Genomic DNA, 23,967 nt, shown 5'->3' with positions numbered 1-23,967 from the left:
AATCTTTACCCATTATGATTTATTCTCTACAATACTTCATTAGAGGATAGAGTTCAATGACTTACACTCAGAAGTTATATAGCTAGGAGGCAACCAAGTGTAATACAAAGAATTGGTCTGACATCTCTGCACTGAAGGTCATACGAGGTCTCTTGCTTTAGGGAAATGAAATGAACAAAAAAATGAACAATAAAGTTCTAGAAAACCAACAGAAAGACAACTGTCAGTGACAACTGTAGATGTTAATGTGTCATGAAAAATAACTGATCCTGTGCAAAAGTTAAATGAACATCCAGGATTTTTTTTTACAGACAATTTTTCTTATAAACAATAAAATATTCATAATGTATTTACTATACACCTTTCAAATTGAAAGGGCCTCTACTGACAATGGCTGCTTTAACATCATGAAGTGAATAAGTTTTAAGAACCTCACAGTGGAAACATCCCAACACTGACAAACTCCAGTGATCAAAGACATTATTTTAGTTAATGTAAAACAAGGACAAGTCATAATTACAGAGATAACTTCCTAGCTGTGGTTATCATGAGACAATCAAAACTTTCTAGACCAAAAGGCACTCACAGCTAGGGATGAAACAAACTCCAAATCAAACCAGCAAACTCTGAAGCTGGTTCCTTAGAAACAATATTTATTTGTCCAGCAGAGCAGTGCAGGGACAAAATGAGACACTATGCAGAAACAGGAGATTTCCTACCAATCGCCACATAAATTTGGCCATCCCTATCACTGCTGTCAGGCAAGTGGAAGGCAGTTAAGTTTCAGTTTGGAGTTGTCATCTCCCTATGCAAAGCTGCCATATAATGATCCAGACATAGGATTATTTCCTGAGAACCACCTGCCGTGTTTTTATGAGGTGACCTTGACCAGCACACTTCTAAATTACTTTCTTACTAGACCATATTTAGGACTGATACTGACTATGCCCATTCCCTAGCGGGCAGATCAGTTTTCGTTGGTCCGCTCATTATTGCCCTCACCCTACCAAGAGGCATAACAGCATTTCCACTTCTAAACTAGGTGTAAATGTGAGAGGGGGCGTAAATGAAGTAAGGCTTCTTCATTCCAAAGACATGGAGCCCACTTCCGTTTGCTTGCTGCAGTTAACGAGCCAGTCCCCCAGTACTGGAATTTTTATTTTATATTTTGTAGTATTATTTTCTCAGTTTGCTATTTTTAAATGGTAGCTACCCTCCCCCCACCCTCCCCTGAATAAAATAAAAAAACACATCATACACAGGAGAAAGACACAGAACAGGGCAACATTTAAAAAAGAAAAATAGGCTTGAATAGCATGGCACTGTATGCTTGCATGACCAGTCTCACTGAGCGTGCTCAGGGGTGAAAGTTTAGCACCAATTTTTTTGCTTTTTTTTAAACTCTTTAGAAATTAAACACAAATTCTAACATAGAACATCTGAACAGTAATGAGTGTAGCCCTATGTATCAATACTGTTGTACAGTTTAGAGGCGGATAGTTTGCCCAGAGCTGAACCACCCCTCTACATCAGTCCATGGCACCTAAGAGTAACTACTATCACTCTAGTTTGTAACGAGACTGATTTATTCTCAGCAGCAGGAAATCATGAAACAATCCCTTCATCTTCCAAAGCTTTTTCAGTAACATTGCAAGGGAAAAGTGGTGATACATGAGAAATACCCAGCACAAAATTAAGTCTGGGGTGATATTGCACAGAAATCCTGATGTAACTCCTACCTTTCCCTTACACAACACGTATCCTCAAGAACAGCAGAGCATAATGTTGACACACAAAACTGCAAACATTTCCAAGAAACTAGAAGGACAGCAATGCTAAGAACAGCATGCATGTGGTTTCTTAGATTTCCCCCTTTACACATTAGAAGAAAACTCACAGGAACTTTTGACTTGACTGTCAGCCAGTTTCAAAAAGCCACACCATTATCACACTTAAACTTTAAAAAATATATTCATTCAAATACTGTATCCACTGGGTCGGTCATGCACTTCATCTCAAAGTCCTCTAACCACTGTTGCTGGTAATCAGTGTATAATCCTAAGAAGAATACTTTCATCCAACTGGCCTCCTCTTCTTCAGTCATTTTCCAATGCCTTATTCCAATGCTTCTTCCAAGTCCACGAGTCATATGTATGAGCACTGCACAGTGACATCACTGAAATGAGCCAGTGAAGAATAGGTGGAAGGAGTAAGGAAGGAGGAACCTTACTAGCAGACGTTTAGAAATCAGCAAAAATGAGAAAGGGAAGTATGAGTGCACATAAAAGTCTGAATGGTCTGGAATAAAATCTCTTCTTCATTTTGCCCTGGCAGGTTGGCAACTCCCAAGATGTGAGGCAAGATTGGTGACTTGCCAGCTAAAACTACACAGCTTTGCTCTGAAGACCTACAACAGATTAAAACAGTGAGTCTTCCCTCTAAAAAATCCATACACGGAACTGCCCTGCTTAAAGGTCCCCTAGGAAGCTTGCCTGAAATTAAAACTGCCTCGAGACACTGGATTCGTTTGTCTTACTCTGTCCTTGTAAAATCCCTGAACCAACTGTGTATTTAAACATCAACATAGCTTTCAAGACTCTAGATCCAGCTCTAGGCACTGCTACCAATGTATGGGTGAGGTAGCCTAGTGGTAAAGAAGAGCTTTCTTGGTGAGACATGAGCATCTCTATGTTCACATACATACTCAGCAATGGTATTCTGCACTTCTTCAGGCATCTCCAATCCATTCAGGAGCAGGCTATACCATATAAAACACTCTTTAATACCAGTAAACTCAATGCAAGAAGAGTGCCAGAAAATCCAGCTGACAGTGGGATGAGAGTTAAAATGTTCAGGGTTTATTTAGCAATGGTGAGATCTGCAATGTGCCATCCAAAGGGCTTTCGGGTGTTTGAATGGTCTCCGTACCAGAGCCTGAAAGAACTCATGGTGCCCAACAATTTAACCCTAACATGATGTCCGCCTGTGATGCCTGGGAGCTGCATTCAACTCTTGGTACACACCAAACCAGAAGTTTAAAAAAAGGAATTTAAAATAACCTAAAAATGTTTCTTGTTGGACTCCGTTGCCCAGACTGCCAGGGGAATGCTCCTACTTGATCTGGGTTAGGTAAAGGGAAGTGGGAAGGAGATAAGAAGGGGGGGTGGGTGGGTGAGGACTTTCATAAATCAACAATTCCAGCTTCCAGTGTGTGGCTGACACACGATACAGCAATTTGAAGTGGCGCTTGCATGCCTAAGGGTCTTCTGCACCTCACACAGTTTCCTAGTCATGGAGGAGCCCCAATCCAACTGAACCCCATTTTGAGGAATGGCTGAGATAAGGCTTGGGCCCCTGAAGTTCTGTTTCACTCAGTGCAATCCCCCCCATCAGGTGGAAGGCAGACTCGGCAACGGAAGCTAGCATCATAAAATGGTGCAGTAATAGAAGTAACTGGACCAGGAAGAGGAGGCGTCTGCTCCAATGATGTCGTAGCCACTGGCGGCCACGGGGGGGATGGGACTGGTCATGCAGCCGCGTGTCAGGAGTAATGATTGTAGAGGGGCGGGGCATGAAGAGTGCCATTCTGGAAACAAGGTTGACGAGAAGCAATATACTCTGCATAACTGATTGTCACTTTCTCGCTGCGGTACCTGTGAGGAAACAGGAAAAGGGATCAGAAACATACAACCATTAGTTTTATGGTATTATTTATTGGGGAAAAAGTAAAATATGTGCTCTAGTTGAAAGAATAAGATGAAAGAACAAAAGCAACCTCATTTACAAAGAATGAAAGACAGCACAAAAAAACAATGTTTGATTATTACAAATGAACAGGATGAAAAAGCACATTTACAATCCATACCCGAGCCTGTCTTTTATGAACACCTCACCTTTAAACATTATCTACATTTATCATCAGGATGCATTGCAGCAATCTGCTAATGCAATCTGGATGAAGAATTCCAGTGTCAAAATAAAGTGGACTTTTGAGATGATTACACCAAACGTCCCAATTTGGGTGCTCTCTACTACTCTCTTTCTCTCTACAGAGAATGATAGTTTTGACAAAAATGAAAGAATAATGTATACCTCAAATTTTCAGGACAAGAATCAAGTTACTTACTACTAAATATAGTAAAGGAACCTAATTTCAGGCCACATTATGAAGAAGCAGGCAAAAAGATCTTTGGGCTATAGGAAGGTTCTCTTTTTCTAGATGAAAAAATACGTTAACAGTGCCATCAGAATCTAGAGCATTTTAGGTTTGCTCTTAAAAAGAGCCATGAATCAAGATGTAAAGCATGGGGTGTTACAAACCTATGGAGCCTACTACAGACCACAGGAGCTAGGTGTGATATTCCTTACCCATAGCCATCTCTTTCTCACTGTAATCACTTCTCCACTGCAAGGTGATTATTCCTGAATTTTGATATGGCTGTTCAAATAAATTATAATAATAATAATGCTTTGTATTTGAAGAGTGCCCTTCTTTGGAGTCCAAAAGCACTTCATAAACACTAGGTTATCCTCCAATCGGACCTGTGAGGTTAGTAGGTGGCAAATATGATTATCAACAATTTTACAGATGGGGTAACCAAGGTCCCCAGAAGCTAAGACTCTCAGCTCTTCCAATTCCACTAGAGATATATTTTATAGAGATTGGAGGCTCATAATTGGCAATTATCCAAACCAGTTAGGGTTAGTTCTTTTCAAAGAGCTATGTGACCAACCTACTGGAATGCCATCAGGCCTTCCATGTATAGTCTAAGTGGATTTTCTCCGGGAAAAATGGAAATCAAAATACTTCAATCAATGGATTACCATTTTTTAGTTTTCTTTTTCCCCTCATACGTTTGATAAGACCATTTTATCATATGCTCACATGAAGCTATGTATACTACAATTCCTGTGTGAGCGTAACTGCAGATATGCACATACAAATGTATTAAGTATATTCTTTATTGCCACTTTTTAGTGTGCTCTCCCAGACTTCTTCTTCCCTGATCCATTACTGGAGAAGGCATTATTCTCCCCTTTACTAACAAAAGTTAACTTATTATTCAATTATAATGATGAGGACACTGAGACAGTGGCTTACCTGGTGAGTTTAATTGTTTTTCTAAATTCATTGGTAATTGGAGCCTTAAAGCCGCCTTTCCTGAGCAAGGAGTCTATCGTCTGGATCTGATCCCAGTCTGAGGAAGAGAGGTCACAGAATTTTTAGTGTTGCAATATATATTTCAAAATGAATGCTGTTAAGTGTTCAAAAAGAGAAATGGGATTCTAGAGGAAGTAAAAATCTAATATCAGGCAGAACAATATAAATATAATCAGAAATAAGGGAAATATAAAAGATCAAGATATGACATGCATGGTCACACACCTATGCACTTGCCTGCACATACCCTGTGTATGTGTCTGACTCTCCTAGAATCCATGAAGAAACCGCAGCGTCTGTGAAATAGTAACCCCATGTGTTCCATAATGCGTTTCCCCAGGCTCCCTGTTTCTGCTGCATTGACTCATAACCCATTTCTGCCAGATGACAACCGAGTTCAGTCACCTACAGTATATTAAAAATGTCCCAACTTAGCCTGGCCTGTTGGACTAGTAGTAGTGGTATCACACTGTAATGTGGGAAGATGAGCTCAAGTTTCTGCATTCATTTTACCTACATGCAGCCTCCTCTTTCAACTTAAAAGTACAAAGATAAACCATTTTGGCAGCCACAGTGGTTCCTAATTTTTGCTGAAAAGTATTGTTGTTCAAAGCTTACTTAATATAGATCAAGAAACTGTGTACTTGCAAGAATTTAGGAAAGTGAGGGGGTTTTTTGTGTGTGTATGTGTATGTGTGTGTGATAATGGATCAAAAGACAATCAAATAAAAAGAATACGGTTACTTCCTTCGCAAGTTGCTATGCCAAAAGCATATTTAATTTTCCCAACTGCCTTCCAGAAATGGTTGTAGTACTTTAATGAATGTGTCTCAAGCATTCCTCTTATCCTCATCATTAAAAAACATTTGGTGAATGGCACTGGACTACACTTGGACCTCAAGGAACTCAGTGAAATGCAATGCTTTCTTTTGTGCCAAATCCATATTTTGATTTGTAAAGTAAATTCAAGCATAACTGAAGTACAAACTGACATGGCAATTGATATTCTCTCATCCACTTCACTGAGAAATTTTTAAATAATTATGAACATTTTTCTTTTCTAGGCATAAATCCCAAAGGTTAATCCCACAAAATAAATTAAAATGTTGCATACCACAAAATGAACAAGCAATCTTTAAAGTTTCTTTTTTTTGAGAATATTTAAATAGTTTCACACATGCTTAGAGAAAATCTGTATAACTTAGTTAATTTATGTTTATATTGTATTATAAAAACTTGAACTACCTGGTTCTTCAAATATATAGTAGTTGTTTTTGATTCCTGCTAAGTGCAAAAGTTAGAGTGGGAAATTTTTGATCAAGAATGATCTAAGACTATCAAATTTTTGTATAATAAAAACTTGTTAAAATGAATATATTGCTAGAGATCTCTCCTAACTCAGGGGGTCCTAAAGAATTACCAGGTGAAAATGTTTTGAACTTAGCAGAAGAAAAAGAAGGATCATTCATGTACCATCAACAACTACTCATTGATCCTTTTAGTTCCCAGGTATTTTGTTGTTTGGTGAGTAGTTTGAGAATTTAAGTGAGTGTTGTTTTTCTTTTTTAGGGAACTGGGGTTAAGTGACTTGCCCAGTGTCACGCAGCTAGTGTCAAGTGTTTGGTCTGAGGCAGAATTTGAACTCAGGTCCACCTGACTTCAGGCCTGGTGCTCTATCCACTGTGCTACCTAGCTGCCCCTAGAGTGTTGTTTTTCTTAACGTGACTAGTATGTTTTGAGAGGGGAAGAGAAGGTGAAAGGTAATTGCTACTTGATAGCAGGACAAAAGTGGTAAAACAATCTACTTCCCAACCCAACCTCCACCAAGAAAAAGAACGATCAGGTTCTTTCACTACAGATGTGGCCATTACTGGACTAGAATCAGAGAAAGCACTTGCTCAAAGGGATCATTTGTCCCATGTCTGCTAGAAAATAGAAACAGTTTGCTGTAAGGAGCTCTGCTCAAACAGTCAACAACCAAGGCTACCACATACTGAATGGCGTATTTCTCAGCAGTGAGTCAAGACTGATCTGTCTCCTGGAGTTATCTTTGGTGCACGGTCATATGCTGGGCTCACTTTTCTCTCTTTACACTCTCAGTTACCACACCAGCTCCTAAGGGGTTAATCATCACCTCTATGCAGATGACTCCCTGATCTATACATTCAGTCTGAATCTCTCCCTTGAGCTTCCATCATGTACCACTATTAGACATTTTAAACTCGATATCCTAGAGAGATCTCAAACTCAATGTATACAAAACAGAACTCATCATCTTTGTCCACAAAGCCTTTCCTCTACTGAACTTTCTTATTTTGCAGAGGACAACACCCTCTTTCCAACTGCACAGGTTAATCCCAATCCTTGACTCTCCCTCACCCCACACAAGCAATCTGTTGCCAAATATTGCTATTTCTTACCCCCACATCCCTCACATCAATACCTTTTCTCCACTCACACTTCCTCACCACTACCTCCTCACCTTTCACTTGAACCATTAAAAAAGTCTAATCAGTTTCTCTGCCTCAAGTCCCTCTAATCCAATCCATCCTTCATACAGCTGCCAGAGATTTTTCTTTTTTTAAAGGCAACTGGAGTTAAGTGACTTGCCCAGAGTCACACAGCTAGTGTCAAGTGTTTAGTCTGAAGCCGGATTTGAACTCAGGTCCTCCTGACTTCAGGGCTGGTGTTCTATCCACTGCGCCACCCAGCTGCCCCGCCAGAGATTTTTCTTAAGCACAAGACTGACCATAGCGCTCTCCTATCCAAATTCTAGCGGCTCCCTATTGCTGCTAGGATAAAAATAAACTCCTCTGGCATTTAAAGCCCTTCACAGTGGGCAGCTAGGTGGCACAGTGGATACAACACCGGCCCTGAAGTCAGGAGGACCTGAGTTCAAATCCGGCCTCAGACCAAACACTTGACACTTACTAGCTGTGTGACCCTGGGCAAGTCACTTAACCCCAACTGCCTTAAAAAAAAAAGCCCTTTCCAACTTGGATTCAATGTCTACTTCCAGTATTGTACGTTACTCCCCTTACTGAATTTGAACAGTAGCCAAATGTTATATTTATGCCTTTGCACTTCCCACTCTTTCTTCATCTCTACCTGAGAGAATCTCTCATTTCTTTCTTCCTTCAAGAAACAGATCAAGCACTGTCTCTACAGGATGCATTTTCTGATCCTGCCAAGGATTAGTGCATCCTCCTCCCTAATTACCTTGTGTTTACCCTGTATATATTTATCGATATACATGTTATCTCCTTGAAAGAAAGGACTGTTTTACTTTGCTTTTGTGTCCCCAATGCCTCAGGCAGCACATGGCGCATTGATAAATAAATGCCTGTTGACAGACTGATTCATCTCAAAGAAGTCTTTGGTGTTCCTGTATATAACATGATTCCTCATTCTATTTTGCCAATTTGTGGCCAAGAGTAGAGAGGCTGAAATGGTAGTACTTAAAGAAAAGAGGACAAAAGATGCTTGGAGTATGTACATATGTTGTATGTACCTAAGAACACAATGGGGCTACGCAGTATGAATATATAAATTACCAATCTGGTACAGACTGTTTTGACATAACGTATTCATGTAGAATGTTACACTGTATCAATGGTATTGTAAAATTACTTTGGTGGCAAAAACCTTATGTAGGATTGGTCTATAGGTAGTCAGCTGGGAAAGGGAAAAGTTTTCCTTTTTCCCAAGAGCATGCTAGAAAATCCACAGGCATAGCATACAAAGAGACTGGCCAACACTGAACTCACCAGGGCAAACATGTATCTGTGAAATGATAATCCCACACCAACAACCTCTAGAAAAAATATTCTGTGAGGCTAAAATAGTCTTTCCCTTTACTCATGTACCTGTTCTCAAATCACAGTGTGGTAACGACAGGTACAGTAGACCTGTAGGCCTCACCTTTTACCTCCATTTCTCATTCTTTATAATATCTCAAATTTAAAGTACGAGGAAAGTTTGATTTCTCTTCAAAGATGATTGAAATCAAACAGAAACTAAAAATGATTGAGGATGCTTATAGAAAGTTCCAAAAAGTAGGAAACAATATGCAATATAGTCACTGGTTCTAACCTACAACATGTAAATAAGATGAACACACACAATGCCACTCTGTACCCAAAGTACTTTACACATAGTGGCACAACCCAATTTCACCACCTTAAGTCTAATGAGATTCTTCTTCAGGTTCTACAAGAATTTAGCATTAAGAGGTTATTCTCCAAAGATTATAACTGCATCCCTAACAAACTGGAGGCTTCTCTCAGCTCACCTTGTTCCTTAGCAACCTCAGGTAAATATGTGGCTGTCCTTTTAACACCTTTTTCATTGATGAACTCAATTCGAATCCCATGTACCCCTACCTGTATGAAAAAAAGCAGACAAATGAATGACATTTACATGGTCTGATTACAATGTTGGTTCATTCATTAGCCACACATAACCTGACACTAATTTCTAAAATTAGCATGAAATGAGCTTTGGGAAAAGAGAAATAATTTCATCAACACAATTTATCCTGCCTTGGTTGCTCAGGAGGGAAAAAATTTTAGATTCAGGTTCTGGGTTAGAAGGTAAGAGAAAGGAAGAAGTTAAGAGAAGCTACTTATCCCTTTTAGCCCTGATTTTGGTCTATGGGTAAGAGTGGCAGAGATAAATTCCTTAATTAACTGACCTGATTCTGGACAATTTATCTCATTTTTTGACATTTACTAATCGTGCTAGTATTTCTACTACTAAATTCATGTAACAAAGAATTATTCTAAGCTCACTCAGGAGAATCTTTGACCTGGGAACTACAAAATGTCTTTAATCTGCTAAAAAGAAGAGGAGGAAAAGGGTGAAGACGGAACAGGGAAGGAGCAAGAAAAACTGGTCATTACACTTTTTTCGTTCTTAATATTTTTATGTCACTAACCTTCCCCACCAATTTTTCCCATCTCAGTTAACATTCTTATACTCTCTTAATAAAGGAGACACATTACCATGTACTAACCCGAACCCACATGTAACGAGAGAGATGCAGTTCCAAATGCAGCTGTTCTCACCTCCCAGTCCAGGTAATCATTGGCATCCTCAAAGTTAGTAAGGAGGGAGACAGAGCAGAATAGTTTAGGCAGCTCCTCGCGGGTCAGGGGGGGAAATCGGCTGTCCTTAAGTGCACTGTAAAATGACATTAAATCACAAACACACAAGAAACAAACTAAAATGAAGCAGCTTTGGATTAAGTATCCTGGGATCACAAAAGCCCCTATCCTGAATATTAATGAATCTTACTTCAGGTGTTCTGAAGATCTAATTTTTCTATAACAAAATACTAAAGCAACTTTATATTACTGCTTGTTCATATTTTGATTTCATACAATTTTTTTATTGATTCCTCAGATTTCAACCTTTATATTTACTTAAAAATTATGTCAAAAATTGATTGCAATTTTGTTCTTTTATAAGTCTCAGATAGGGAAGGATTTCCCTGATAATAGCAATTCTGCAGTTCTCCAGTTCTGGTGTAATTACCTGGTTAATGTGTATTCCCTGAGTCCTGAATGAAGATTCATGGCTGAGAAGGTTCCAATGCAGCCACGAAGCCGTTTGTCTCTCCCTGTCTTCCATGTCACAAAGAGTGGGCTAAAAAAGCAAAACAAAACATTCTCCAGACTCAAATTAGTAACATGTAACAACCAAACCTTCTGGATTTGTTTTTTTCAGTTTCTATTATAGCTACCAAAATTATTTTCTAAATTGTTGACTGCTTAAATGACTATTTTGGGAAGTATTTTTTTTTCTCCTGTGGTCTACTCTTTTTTCATCTTTTCCCAAAATCTCAGATTTTCCTGGTTATGAAGAATCCCACTTAGTTGCATAGAAGTTTTGTGTAAGTCTCTATCATCCTGTGTTCTTCTTTCATAACAGATGCCTATACTTCCCATCCTATCTTTAAATTTTAGTTTTTCAACTTTTCTTAGAGCCCCATTTTTGCCACCCTTCCTACCCATTCATTCCTCATCTTTTCCCTTATTTTAACATGATCCATTCATTCTATCTCTTTCAATCAACTAGGGAAATCACTTATCGTCCACCAGGCCCCTTTATTACTCACTTAAAGCTTTTCCAGACCTCCTAAAAAGTTTTTCCAAAGGCACATGTCTCAGACCATAAGTGTTTGCTACAGTTATGTGTTATAACATTTTTTTCCCCTCCTGCCTAAGCTTTCTGAGAACACCTGGCACTCCTCATAAAGTACTACCAATGGACATTGTTTTGTTTTTCAAACTAACATCATGGGTTACTTACTATGGTAGCTGAAATACATATTTTCATCTGTATCTTCAGAAGTGCTATCTCTAAGAACTATCTAAAATCCTTAATACTTTATATTCTGCACCTCCCTTCTACTCATCCAAAATACTTTCTGGAAATACTTGAATATCTTTAAGTCCAACCTCCTAACACAGGAGTTCCTAACCTTTTTGGTGTCATGGACCTAGACCTCATGGGCTGTCTGGTGAACACTTCTCAAAATGTTTTTAGATGCTTACAATAAAATACATAGGATTACAAAGAAAATCAATTATACTGAGATACAGTTATCCCTATCTATCTCTTTACTTCTCTATACAAAAGGAATGCTTGGACCCCAGGTTAAGACCCACTGAGCTAACCAATCATGAACTTTTCCCACTTCACATTTGATAGTCCTTCTTTCATGCATTTCTTTAACACAATTTCTTTATTTCTTTAATACAATACTCCAAAAAAAATTTCCTGCCAACACCATAGGTTTACAGATTAAGAGTTGAAAAGGACCTCACAAATCATTTAGTTAATATACCAGATGTTGGAAAACATACTATTACAGATGTATAGCCTAAGTTGTTTTTTTTTTTAAACAGAATTTCTTCTTTAAACCCATCCATAGCACAGTATGTTTGGCTGGTTCTTGGCTCTTCTAAATGCAGAATATAAAATGTATCCTTCCCTTTCACATTTGAAGGGGAGGTCACTGTTTCCATCGGTTCTTAAGCCACTGTTGAAGAGCTACTTGTCAAGTCTCTGCTACTGGCCAGCACATTCATCACCTTCCTCCCATTCCTTGTTCTCTTTAATAATTGGCTTACATTTGCATGTAGATAGGATGTCAAGGAAAATTAGCTTCCTAGGTCATCCTTTACCCTTTCTCCATATATGAGAATAATAACAATAATCGCTTCATTTCACAACCTCTATCACATGCAATAATATTACAATGTGTCTATCTAATAAGACTCATTTTAGTTTAAAAACAAAAATACCACACCAAATCCCTAACCTATTCATCCCTCTGCATACCTCTTACTTTCTCTATCCCCTTAACTTTATATAAGTGATACAGTTTATAAACAATGAAAAAGAGCACTATGTCAGAGACCTAGGTTCAAGTCCAGGCTCTGCTATTTATTATCTGTGACCTCAAGCAACTTATTTAACCTCTCTGGACTCAGGTCCCTTAGCCACAAAATGAGAGAGTTGGGTTAGATGATCTGTGAGGTCTCTTCCAGCTGTAATTCTATGAAATGGAAAAGCTGGTGCAGAAAAAAAAGGTGTAACTATCCTCAAAAAGAACACATACACTATTGGGAAGAGATTATTTTCAAAAGTTATTTTATAATTTTGTTTAGATATTAAAAAAAGTTTTAGTGATCATTTGTTTTTCAAAACCGGTTACTTTTCCTTAAATTCATTGCCTTATTCTATCCCAAAGACTTCTTTTTTTTTTTTTAATAAAAAACATTTTACTAACCAGTGAATGCTGCATCCTACCTTCATAATTCATAGATGGTACTTCTCTACTGAGAGGAAAGTGTGTTTCCTTATCAGTTTTCCAGGACAATGACTGTTCTTTACAACTTATCATTGCCTCCTGGGTATATAAAAGCTTATTGGTTTTATTGGACTATCTGTGCCGAACCTGCGGTAGAGCCTTCCAAGCTCATACTGGTCTGATTAATCAGTCAGATACACTATATACTGACTCTGACACCGTGATGTCATTTTGGTCCTCTTCAAGTGTGAAGGACAACAACTAGTCTTAAAGAACATTAAAAGCTTACAAAAACAAACAAAAAAAACACAAGACAATTTTACCTGCTGCAATCACCAATTCCTTTTCCCATGTCTTTTCTTAGTAATTTACTCTCTACAAAGTACACAAGTAGATGCATGATTAAATATTCTCCAAAAATTACCAACTACTACAAGACCCCCTGGAAACCTACCTCACTGAGAATAAAAAGTTAAAAAAGCTAAAATTTTAAGAAGACTTTATCTAAACTTTCTTTCTTTCTTAAAGTCTCAGGTATGTGTTATTTTGTATGACCACTATAATTGTGCCTTGATTGGTCTGTCCTCAAATCCTACAGTGTTTCCAGATCAATCTTTTAAAACAAACCAAAACATGCGGCAGCTAGGTGGCGCAGTGGATAGAGCACTGGCCCTGGATTCAGGAGGACCTGAGTTCAAATCCGCTCTCAGACACAGCTGTGTGACTCTGGGCAAGTCACTTAACCCCAACTGCCTCACTAAAAAAAAAAGAAAAAGAAAAAAAAAGCAAACCAAAACAACAAACACCAAAAAACCTTTTATGTCTTTTTCCCACTGAAAAAATTTCCAATGGTTCCTTGATGCCTCCACAATAAAATCTACACTTCTAAGTGAACCATCTAAGACCCTTCATAATCTTGCCTTAACCTACCTTTCCAGCTCAATCATTCTTTATTCTCCATCACGAATCCTGTCATGTAGCCAGACTGCTATTTTCTCTGAGCCAAAGTATACCATGTTAATTCTCAATCTTGCTTTGCTTATACCTTCCTCCTCTTTCCCCATTTATCTAATTCAGAGCTGTCTAATGCTGAAAAGGGCTGCCTCAGAGAGGCAAAATGTTCTACACCCTGGATGGTATAAAGAAATCTTCTGCAACAGGTGGGAAGTTAAGCCTTAGAGAACCTTTATGATCCCTTCCATTTGTAAGAGTCTATGATCCTAACTCTAATTCATCCTGCAAGGTCCTACTCAATTTCCACTTCCTCTTTCAAACCTCCTTTAACAATTCCAATCCAGTCAGGCACCCCAACTATAAGTTCTCAGAATTTATCTATACCAGTCATTTGAATTTACTTATGTACTACTGTGAGACAACTCTTCTATGGTAATTTAACATTAGTGTGCATCTGATTATATTCCCAACTTAGGCTACCAGGGTTCTAAGGGTAGGGACAGTAGACCACACAATTCTGTATTCCCCATAAACCTTGGGTCAATCCCATGAATATTGTAGGTGATTTATAAACATATTTTTAAAAATGCAAGAATGTTTCATATAAGACCTAGGAAAGGAAACTAAAGAGCCAGCATTTTTAAGGGGCACTTTATATGTGTCCCTACGAAATAGCCTTTAATCCCAAGGGAGATAACAATCACGAAGAGCCACCACAGACCAAGCAGTAATCCAAATTCTGTACTTAAAGTGGTTAAGAACTAATCATCAGCTCCACGTTAAAAATTTAAGACTAAAACATAGACCCTCTTCCCCGTGTTGGTGACCCTTGGCTTCCAGGAATGCTGATATTGCACTAAAGCAACACGAGGCAAAGTAAAATGCAGCAGAAACTGGAGGAATATGTATTAGAAACAATGCAAGATTGCTGAAGAAGGAAGTAGAGAGATATATATAAGGAAACATTTCTTTTTGTTTACATTTGAGTCCCCTCCCCCAGCTATAAATACACCCAATGAGTAAGACCTTAGATAGCATTGTCTTCCAGTCGGACAAACCGGACAGGGGTTAAATAACTTACCTAAGGAAATGTGAACTAGCAGCAGAGCCAAGAACAAAACCTCCTCCTGATTCCTAGGTCATAATTTTATCCATAAGATCACACTTCCTCCAAATGCAACCCGACATCTCATCCACTGCTGAATCCAGTAGATGTTCTAATATATCATTTTGACTTTTATGTCTCATTGTTTTATTCCTACTTACCCATCTCTCAAATGATTATCAAAGCTTTTTATGACATAAAGACCACACCCTCCCACAGAGAAACTCAGACAGCATGCCTGCTGGGCAATTGCATCTTCACTGCCCACACATGGGTTTACTCACTAGGGGTCATTGGTGAATCTAGGAAGTCGTGGCTGGGGGAAGCCATAGAGGTGACAATAGAGGACATCGAAGCAGTAGCAGCACATTTCCGCTGTCACCACCAGATTCTTGGTGGTATTGGCAGTTCCATTGGGCCGGGAAAGTGGACTCAAAGCTCCCGAAGTGGGATTCATTCGAGTAATTGGGGAATTTCCAGGCCCCAGAGTTAAGTCAGACACATTCTCCCTTCCATTGCTCCCATCCACATGCTGGTGGTTCTGAAGAGGACCTGAACTAGAGCCAGGTACAGTTGTTGACTGGTTCCCGTGACTGTGTGTTCCACTTCCTGATAATTTGGGCTTCTTTACCCCACAACAGCCTGCTGCCAACTTGGGCTCTAGTGGAGGAACACAGCGTCTTTTTCCCATCCTGATTCAGTGCTTGAGGTCTGGAATGCTGCAGAACCCTATCAAAGGGGGGAAAAATGAAGAATTAGGCTGAATAGAAAAAAAAAAACCAAAAAACAAAGTGTGTGTAGCTACAAATCTTGCCTCCCATTCAAGAAGTATAACTCGTAGGGAAAGAAAAGATCAAAGAACCATGGGGCTAGAGAAAATTCAGGGGACACCCAACCATTTCCTAATAAGTTACACTCATGATTTTCCCAAAGTCTTATGGTCCCCAGAGGGTGTATGCACATGTACATATGTACTCTAATAGTGCAAATTGCTAAGAGTTGCCACTTCTCTCCTCATTGCTATAAACTCCTGTGAACTGAACTATTAACACAGTGGGGTGCAGCAGTAGCAACTGGGTTAAAAACTAAGATTTCAAGATGAAATGTTGTATGGCAATTGGCCCACGCCCTCCTCATCCCTCCTTTCCAGTTTATTCCTCTCATTTTCGGAAGTAAGACTGGACTATTCTGTTTTTAAGGAAATGCAAAGGAAATGCAGAGAAAATGTCATAAAATTCTCTGGCATCCTACTTCAACATTTAATAACCAATACTTTCAAGAAGTTCTTCCTCATTAACTTCAATCTTCTTGCTACATTCATGTATTCAGTAATGATAATACAGGACTAAAGAAAATAAAAAATAAAAAAAAAGCTAAAAAAAAGAAAATGTAAGATCACAGATTTAGAGCTGGAAAGAGCCTTAGAAACCATCTAGTTCAATCTATTAATTTTACAAATGAGGAAGATGACATTCAGAAAGGGGAGGTGACTTGTCCAAAATTACACAGGTATTAAGCAGCAGACACAGGATTTGAATTCAGGTCCTCTTGAGTCCTAATCCAGCACTCCTTCCACCCAACCAGTATGTCTTCCTATAACTGCTTCACATACCACTATCTTTTATAAAAAAGAATACAAAATAAATCAAAAGACTACCATTAATCAACAGTCAACAATCTCTTTAAGTTAAATAATACTAGTTATTTTCACCTTTCCTCCCTTATAGGACTGATTTTCCAACTTTTAAATGATTTCTTTTGAAACCTCTTCAAGCTCTACACATTGCTTACTGTAGCTGCAAAATAAATAAAATTTTAAAAAAATTTACAACCTGACAAACCAGGACAGAGTAACATAACAATACAAACAGGTGATCAATATGACCAGACTACCAGGATACAGCTCATACTTTATTCATTTCACAGAAATGGAAAATGAGTCAAAGAGCATGAAATCCACCTAGACAAAAAAAAAAAATTAGGGAGAACTGCAAGGGGACACTTAAATGCTGTTTGATGATAATGAGAAGGAAAATGTTAACTAACAATCTGGCAGTAAAATCTACTGGACTTTCAGTCATAAGGATAATAATAGAAACTACTCTAGGACAATTTAAAACAGACTAGTCAATGCTAGAATTATAGAATTTTAGAACCAGAAGGAGCCTTAGATAGCCAACTTCTTCATTTTACAGATAAAGAAATGGAGGTCCAATGGGATAATGACTTGGCTAAAGTTATAAATGCTAGTTTTGTGGCAAAGTTGTCTTAGCAAACAACCCAGAACTCTCAATTCCATTCCCCCATAAGAGTTCTGAGTCACTTGGTTTTAGTTAATAAGCTCTAACTGAATTAGAACTGAGCTGACACTCTACAGAAGATACTGAAGTTCCCTACAAACACTTAACAGCTCCCCAGGGACTCTGACCAGTCACAAGGGAAACAACCATTTTAGCTTTCACTGTCTTCAAGGTATACAAAGCCAAATAATAGCAAGAGCTACATTTCTCTTAAGATGCTATTAAGATAATATTTGATATAGATTCATAAGCTAAATAATTTTAAACTCCCTATTAGCTAAACCCTAACCATGGTGTCTGTTCACAATGCTGACTTAAAATAAGAACAATTTTAACGGCAGATTTTGCCACTACAGGTGGAGGCTTTAAAAAAAAGGACCAAACAAAACCTACGGTTATCACCTCAACTACAAGACAATATATTTAGAAGTTCATTCTGTCGCTGCCATATTGGTAGAAGATGAAAACCACTGGCATCCTTGCCTACGCATCATTTTCTGAGTTATCTAATAGGGACAAGTAAGAGTAGGGAATAATTAGTCAATGTTTATGGGGAAATGTATTAACTACAAACCGTAGAGTGATGAGGCAGTATTATCTGTAGAGGGCTGGAATCTGAGTGGAGCCATCAGTGTCCTTAGGTGGCCCTGCATTTAGGTCCCCTGCCCTGAGAGAAGCAAAAAAAAGCCCCTTAGAGGGTTTTTTAGCTTAGAGGAGACAAAGGTTGAACCATACAAAGAAAAAAATTTCCTCTTCTGCATAATTCAATTTTGCATATGGTAGCTATATTCTTAAGCTAAAAACCCAGCTAAGAGAAGACCTGTAAATTCACTGAAATTCTTCTGAATCAAGTAAGAGAGAAGAATTTCAAATCTAGATCAGGTCTGAAATTGAATGAGATTGGGAGAAGAATCAGCCTGTACTCAGTACACAGATATCTCAAATGTGCTCATTTTCAGAACTCTCATACAAAATGATCACATTCTAACTTATTTTCAATTTGGTGTTGGCTTTATCTCCTACTGAAGCCCCTATATACAATGACAGACAAAAAGATCTTCTGGTTTTGTTAATCCTGGGCATTTCTCTGGAGATCACTAAACTAGTAATAGCTCAATAACCTTATTAGTCAACTAAGGCAAAGTTGAAAATATATTTGCATCAAAACATATTTGCAATCATCTGACAATGTCAATCTTACATATACCTGCAGCACAAACCTGATAATTAAATAAACTTTTCCAAAATAGTCCAGTATTTAGCTTTTTATCTTCAAGTATGCCAAAACCCACTTTTAAAGGTGAATAATTACTGCAACTCTGCTTCCAAAGAGCCATCTATACAGACAGGCAAGACTAGATAACCCTCGGGACTGCCACACAATGACCAAATAAATACCAGGTACTTGATAGTAGGACTTAATCTAACTGATTAACAGCATACTACCATGACAGACTGCCCATCTGACTGACTAGATAAAAATAGACATACTATCCAATGGCACAATCCTCTTCTTCCAAAAACCATGGGTAAATTTGTTTTCTCTCTTCTCTAACACCCTAGGGAAAATCACCAGTAGTTTATAATTCTCTCAAGCATCCCAGGTTGGGTGCTTTAAAGTCACTGTTCCATTTATGAGAAATGGAAGTTATAAGATGCTGTTTCATAAAAATTATAGCACATGAAATCAACCCTTCTAGGTTGATACTTAGTGACTTTAAATCTAAATTTAGTTACCATCAACAAAAGCAAACATTAGATTACACAGTAACTTTTACAAAGCCTTAGTGCTCTATTTAAAAAAAAACCCACAAAAAACACAAACATTATTTATAAGCAGCCAGTAGATCACTTTCCTATGATTTGCCCAAATCAAAGAGAATGTCCTTGTCAATGAAAATGAACTGGTTGAAATCTTATTCTCCTAGGATATGAATGAAGTCCACAGGTGGAAGAAAATTGGAAGAAATAATAGGTGTCACTGCCTCTAGAGCAATTAAGATAGGTTTAGTCTTCCTATTCATCTAACCAACATCAAGTTTCAATCCTACAGAGAATAAAATTCTCTCAAGATTAAACTATCTCCATATTTTCTCATTAGCTGTGCTATGATAACTTCTACTACAATTATGATGAACCCTGTTTGCTACTACCTTCCCAATGCACCAAGCAGATTGCAGGGTCCTCAAATTTAAAAATATAAATCTAGAAGATTCTGGTTTCCATTATGCATATGCTCATTGATAAAGAAAGTGACTATTTCTTTTGTCAGGAGGAAGAATTCATATCATTTATCCATGCTCTGTGATCGGCTTTGTGATCGACAGATTTAGAAAATACTAATGCCACTTAGAAATGCTAAGCTACATGGAAGAGCTCCCTGCCAGTTGTTCATAAGCTGGAGGGCAAGGACTAATGTGTCTCTGTATCTTTCACAGTGCCTAGGTCCTCCTTATATTAGGCTCTCTACAAACATCTGCTGAACGGATAATTATGAAAATGAAGACAAAAGTAATCAATCATCTAGAATATGCACTCCAGGTTAACGTCAACGTTTTAATTTGTCCAAAGACCCTAGACTTGGACAGTATTCCCTCAGAGTTGTGTCTTTGTTATCTTTCCACCTGGAAGACTGCTTTGCACACAGTACGCACTTTATAAATGTCTGCTGAATGGGAGACTGTCTGCTAAGAGTCTTCACAGGAAAACGACACATTTTTCTTAAGAGGTGCAATCTACAACCTGATCACTAGGTCATCCATTCCTTTATGGTGCTGATTTAGTTGTTACTGAAGCAATGGGGTGATTTGGACTGTGGTAATCCATCCCTATCATATCAGAAAACGCCTGAGAATTGTAAACGCTACTTGAAGCAAAGTAGACAGCTGAACAATTATTCATGGCAAAACAGGTAGCTAGCTAGCTCAAGCTACAATGTTCTCAGTTTAACTGAATGCTCAGTTAAATTTACTCAGTTTAAATTATGCTGTTTAGTTATCTTTTCTGCTAAAATCTACTATTTAAGCTTTCAATTAGGGCAGTCTTCATATTAGAAAGTATGTTTTGCATACATTCAAGTTCAGGTGCCTCTGGTTTGTTTGAAAAAGGAACACAACCTCAAGCTTCTATTTCATTTGAGAATTTTTTCGTTTGCAGCCTAAAAAAGTCTGAATTTACTTGACAGAAGCATTAAGACTTAAGACCTATTTATTTGGACAGGTAAACTGACTTTTGGTGGCAACTTACAAAGTTGCAGAGAAGACTCAGAATTAAGACAGGTGTTAGACTAGACGACTTCTTAAGGTCCCTTCCAACTCAATGATTCTATGATCTGTGGCAGAACCTATTAATTCAACTCTTCATAATTTCATTTTACAAATAAGCTGGAGATCCTTAGGCAAATCTGCATTATTAATAGGCTATTGAAATGATCTAGAATTGACATGTCTCACTTATTGACAGGGTTGAATCAGCTTGTTTTCCTGGACAGAAGCAGATGTCCTCTGCTCATTCCCTGATGGCTCTATATACTAAATCAGGTAACTTATTACTTTGACTTTCTATGACATAATGCTTGACTATCCCCTTGTAAAGCTTCACAACCAGCTGAAGAGGACCACCAGCCCTGTTAAAAATAGCACTCTCTTATTATAGGTAGCAGTATAATTCAACAAAAAAAAAAAGATCTTTAACACGACATTGGTGGTTATTGGTTCCCAGAAATTCTGGAGAAAAAGTCTTATTATTCAGAAATTCTACAAAGAACCACCTTACAACTCGACAAATCACATGACTAACACAGAACTACTTTTCTGATAAACTTTTAATTTTCTTTGTCACTAGTAATCAATTTTTTTCCCTTTCAACAATACGTTCATGCATAAAATCACTTGTTGACCTTTCAGTATGAGATGTTAGGAAACTAAGTAGTTCATGGACTATCCCAAAGTGGGAAGGAACCCTCATCTACCTGTATCTTTAATAAAAGCTGGTATGACAAAGGAACAGACTTTTAAAAAAGGGCTCATTTGATAAATATGCCATTGGTGGAGAAAACATGAAGCCTGCTGGAAAGAAGGTAAAGAAACTACTATACAAAATGGTTAACTGGGGTTATTTTCCAAGTTAGGTTAAAGGAGCTATCAAAATCTGGTTTAAGAAAAAATGTACTTTTATTTTTTGAGAAAGAGCCTAAGATATCTTGTTTCAACATTTGGTCTTCTAACAAAAAAGGACAGAAACTTTTGGGGATAGGGAGTTCTGTTCAAAGTCCTGAAATCTGTCTTAATCAAACTCTCTACAACGCTAAGACATGGCAATCTTTGTTATAAGGAAAGGAAAAAAATCCACAAATTTCTTAACTATTTTTATGGGCAAAGAAACTGCATCTGAGATGTGATTTTGTCCTACCTACAGAAATCAGTAAGAGGAAAAAAAAACACTCTAGCACTTGCCACAAACAATGGCTTCAAAGACTGTTCCTATATTTTTGCTAGTTCAACTTCAAGAACAATAATTGCTTGTAAATTATAATTTCAACCCTGTCATCCCAGAAAACAAATACACAGGTAATATATATGCATTATTTAGTATTTCTTTCCAAAACCTATTTGGACAGATGTTCAATATTTCCTTCAATTTAGGAAGAGTCTGGGTTTGATATTACATGACTATGGACCAATCATAATTTCACAGAGCCTTGGCTTAGTAATTTGTTAAAAGGAGCTAAAATCAGTTCTGCATATCGACAAAGCTGACAAGTGTATGTGGAAAATCTAGAAAACACAACAAAGGCTTTCTTGTGAAATCTTATGTTTAGCTGCTCTAAAGCTTCACTTTAGACCTTTGTTTGGGGTTTATATTTAGTATACCAATTATTTTCCATACCACCTGTGAATTTTATATATGAATTAGATTTCATTAAAATGATGTCAACAGCAAAAGCTGAGACAAACGCTCCAGAAGGCAGTGTACAGCATAAACTTACTGCATAGTTCTATGAATTCCCTTAGATACTGACTGATCTGCACCAACTCCAGAGGCTATTTCTTGTCAAAACCAGTGGAAGCACAATGTTTAGTTAGTATAGTAGACTTACTGAATTTTATTTTCACTCAGTCTCATCATAATCTATCTAGAATAAAAAGGAAAGGCCGAAGCTATGCCATCTTCTAATTTTACTTCAAAGATTATGGAAAATAAAATGACTTCAATTAAAGTCAAAGAGAAAGAAAGAACAATGGACTCCATCATCATCAGGACTCCTTGGGCAACTAAAAATATCAAAACTGGAAGCTTTCAAGGTATGCAGGACCTCCTACTGGAAAAGAACACGCACACCTAGGCTGTGAAGTTTTCTTTTATTTCTAAGACAGCTACACATTTTATTTTGAGTAAGTACAAGGTCATACTCACTGAAATCAGAAAATGTATATGGCCAGAGGGGCAGCTACAGCAGAGGGGGGGAGCTATTTTGTATCTGCAATGAATTTTCGTTTTTCCAGTTCCATTCCTGCTTTCTGTACCTAAAATGTAAAGGCAGTGAATTAACAAAATCTGAGAAAGGAGAAATAAGGCCTATTTCTCTGTAGTAGGTAAGAAAAGAGAGAAATTTCTAGAAAACTGTGGCTGCCGAATAGGCTTTCCTCACCTCAAAACATTCAGAAACCTAGATAACATTAGCAGACTAGCTTGAAAGCAGCAGCAATGGTCACATTTCCTGAACCACCCTATCCTTGATGTTATATCAAAGGGAAGGATGTTAATGAATTTAATGTTTTATAAAATGTTGTGGGATATAAGGTGCATCAAAAATTCTCCTAACTTTAGGTTAAAACTTGCTTGCTCCTGAATTTCACGAACAAAGAATTTTTCACATCCTCAGAAAAGCAATCAGCAAAGAACTGATGGACAGCCCCATACCAACACCCCTGCCAGGGTAGCAGGGGCAACACATTTCATTTCCTTTGTAGCAAGGATGACTGGATGCTCTAAGAATTCCACATTCCTGCTCCTGCATCTGTTGTCCACTCCCCAGTCCTCCTCTGGCTCCTAGGGCTAGAGTGAGTAAGGACTAGGAGACAGGGCTAATTCCAAGGAAAAGAGTGAGGGTGCTGAGCAGGAGATTCTAGGCCCCATATTCTGAGGGGCTGAGAAAGGGGGAGGGAGTAAGAAGGTAAGGGATCTCTGGGGAAGTAAGATTCAGGTTTAGTTCTGCTTAGACAGGAGGTGAAGAAGACAAATCAGAAAAGGGGGGACTGGGTTGGTTAAGCTCAGAGGAAGTGTGGTAAGAGAAATAGACTGGGAGACTAGGACAAGAGAAGGTCAAACCAGGACAAGGATGAGAAAGATTAGAGAAGCTAGAAAGGATGTTTCTGGGTTAGGGAAAGCTGAGGGGTGAGGAAGATGGTTGGGGAGATGACATGGGAATCTACAGCCAAGGAAGTAAAAAATCTCCTTGGAACAGCAAATCAGAAGATAGTAGGAAAGAGTAGAAAAGTGTCAAGTAAAAAGGTGATGGAACATCATGGGAACCAATACTGGATGGAGGATGAGGAAAGTAAGAGGAAGAGGTAAAGAAAAAGGAGAAGTGGGAAAGGTCGTGGAACAAGAAAGGGTAGGAAGGTGA

The 23,967-nt window shown here is 38.1% G+C and overlaps 2 protein-coding genes across 4 annotated transcripts in view; one reads left to right on the top strand and one right to left on the bottom strand.

Annotated features, from left to right (window-relative positions):
* The window catches only part of AMMECR1L (AMMECR1 like), a 24,704-nt gene continuing 737 nt past the window's right edge, over positions 1-23,967 (bottom strand). Inside the window, exons 2-9 of one of the 3 annotated variants that reach the window (XM_020967178.2) lie at positions 22,755-22,864; positions 17,914-18,006; positions 15,324-15,768; positions 10,697-10,807; positions 10,228-10,342; positions 9,453-9,543; positions 5,102-5,198; positions 1-3,653 (exon numbers count right to left, since the gene is read on the bottom strand). In XM_020967178.2, the coding sequence (XP_020822837.1) occupies positions 3,542-3,653; positions 5,102-5,198; positions 9,453-9,543; positions 10,228-10,342; positions 10,697-10,807; positions 15,324-15,730 (933 nt within the window). In that variant the 5' untranslated portion in view covers positions 15,731-15,768; positions 17,914-18,006; positions 22,755-22,864 and the 3' untranslated portion in view covers positions 1-3,541. The remainder of the gene's footprint in view (positions 3,654-5,101; positions 5,199-9,452; positions 9,544-10,227; positions 10,343-10,696; positions 10,808-15,323; positions 15,769-17,913; positions 18,007-22,754; positions 22,865-23,967) is intronic. The other 2 variants (XM_020967177.2, XM_020967179.2) reach the window with 2 other exon arrangements.
* The window catches only part of LOC110194688 (uncharacterized), a 25,347-nt gene continuing 25,245 nt past the window's right edge, over positions 23,866-23,967 (top strand). Inside the window, exon 1 of the mRNA XM_078146146.1 lies at positions 23,866-23,955. Within this exon, the coding sequence (XP_078002272.1) occupies positions 23,866-23,955 (90 nt within the window). The remainder of the gene's footprint in view (positions 23,956-23,967) is intronic.

Source organism: Phascolarctos cinereus, unplaced genomic scaffold (assembly GCF_003287225.1).
Source record: "Phascolarctos cinereus isolate Bilbo 61053 unplaced genomic scaffold, phaCin_HiC Scaffold_726;HRSCAF=1367, whole genome shotgun sequence".
Lineage (NCBI taxonomy): Eukaryota > Metazoa > Chordata > Mammalia > Diprotodontia > Phascolarctidae > Phascolarctos > Phascolarctos cinereus.
Note: the sequence above shows the minus strand (reverse complement) of the source record. Positions and strands in the feature narration are given on the sequence as shown.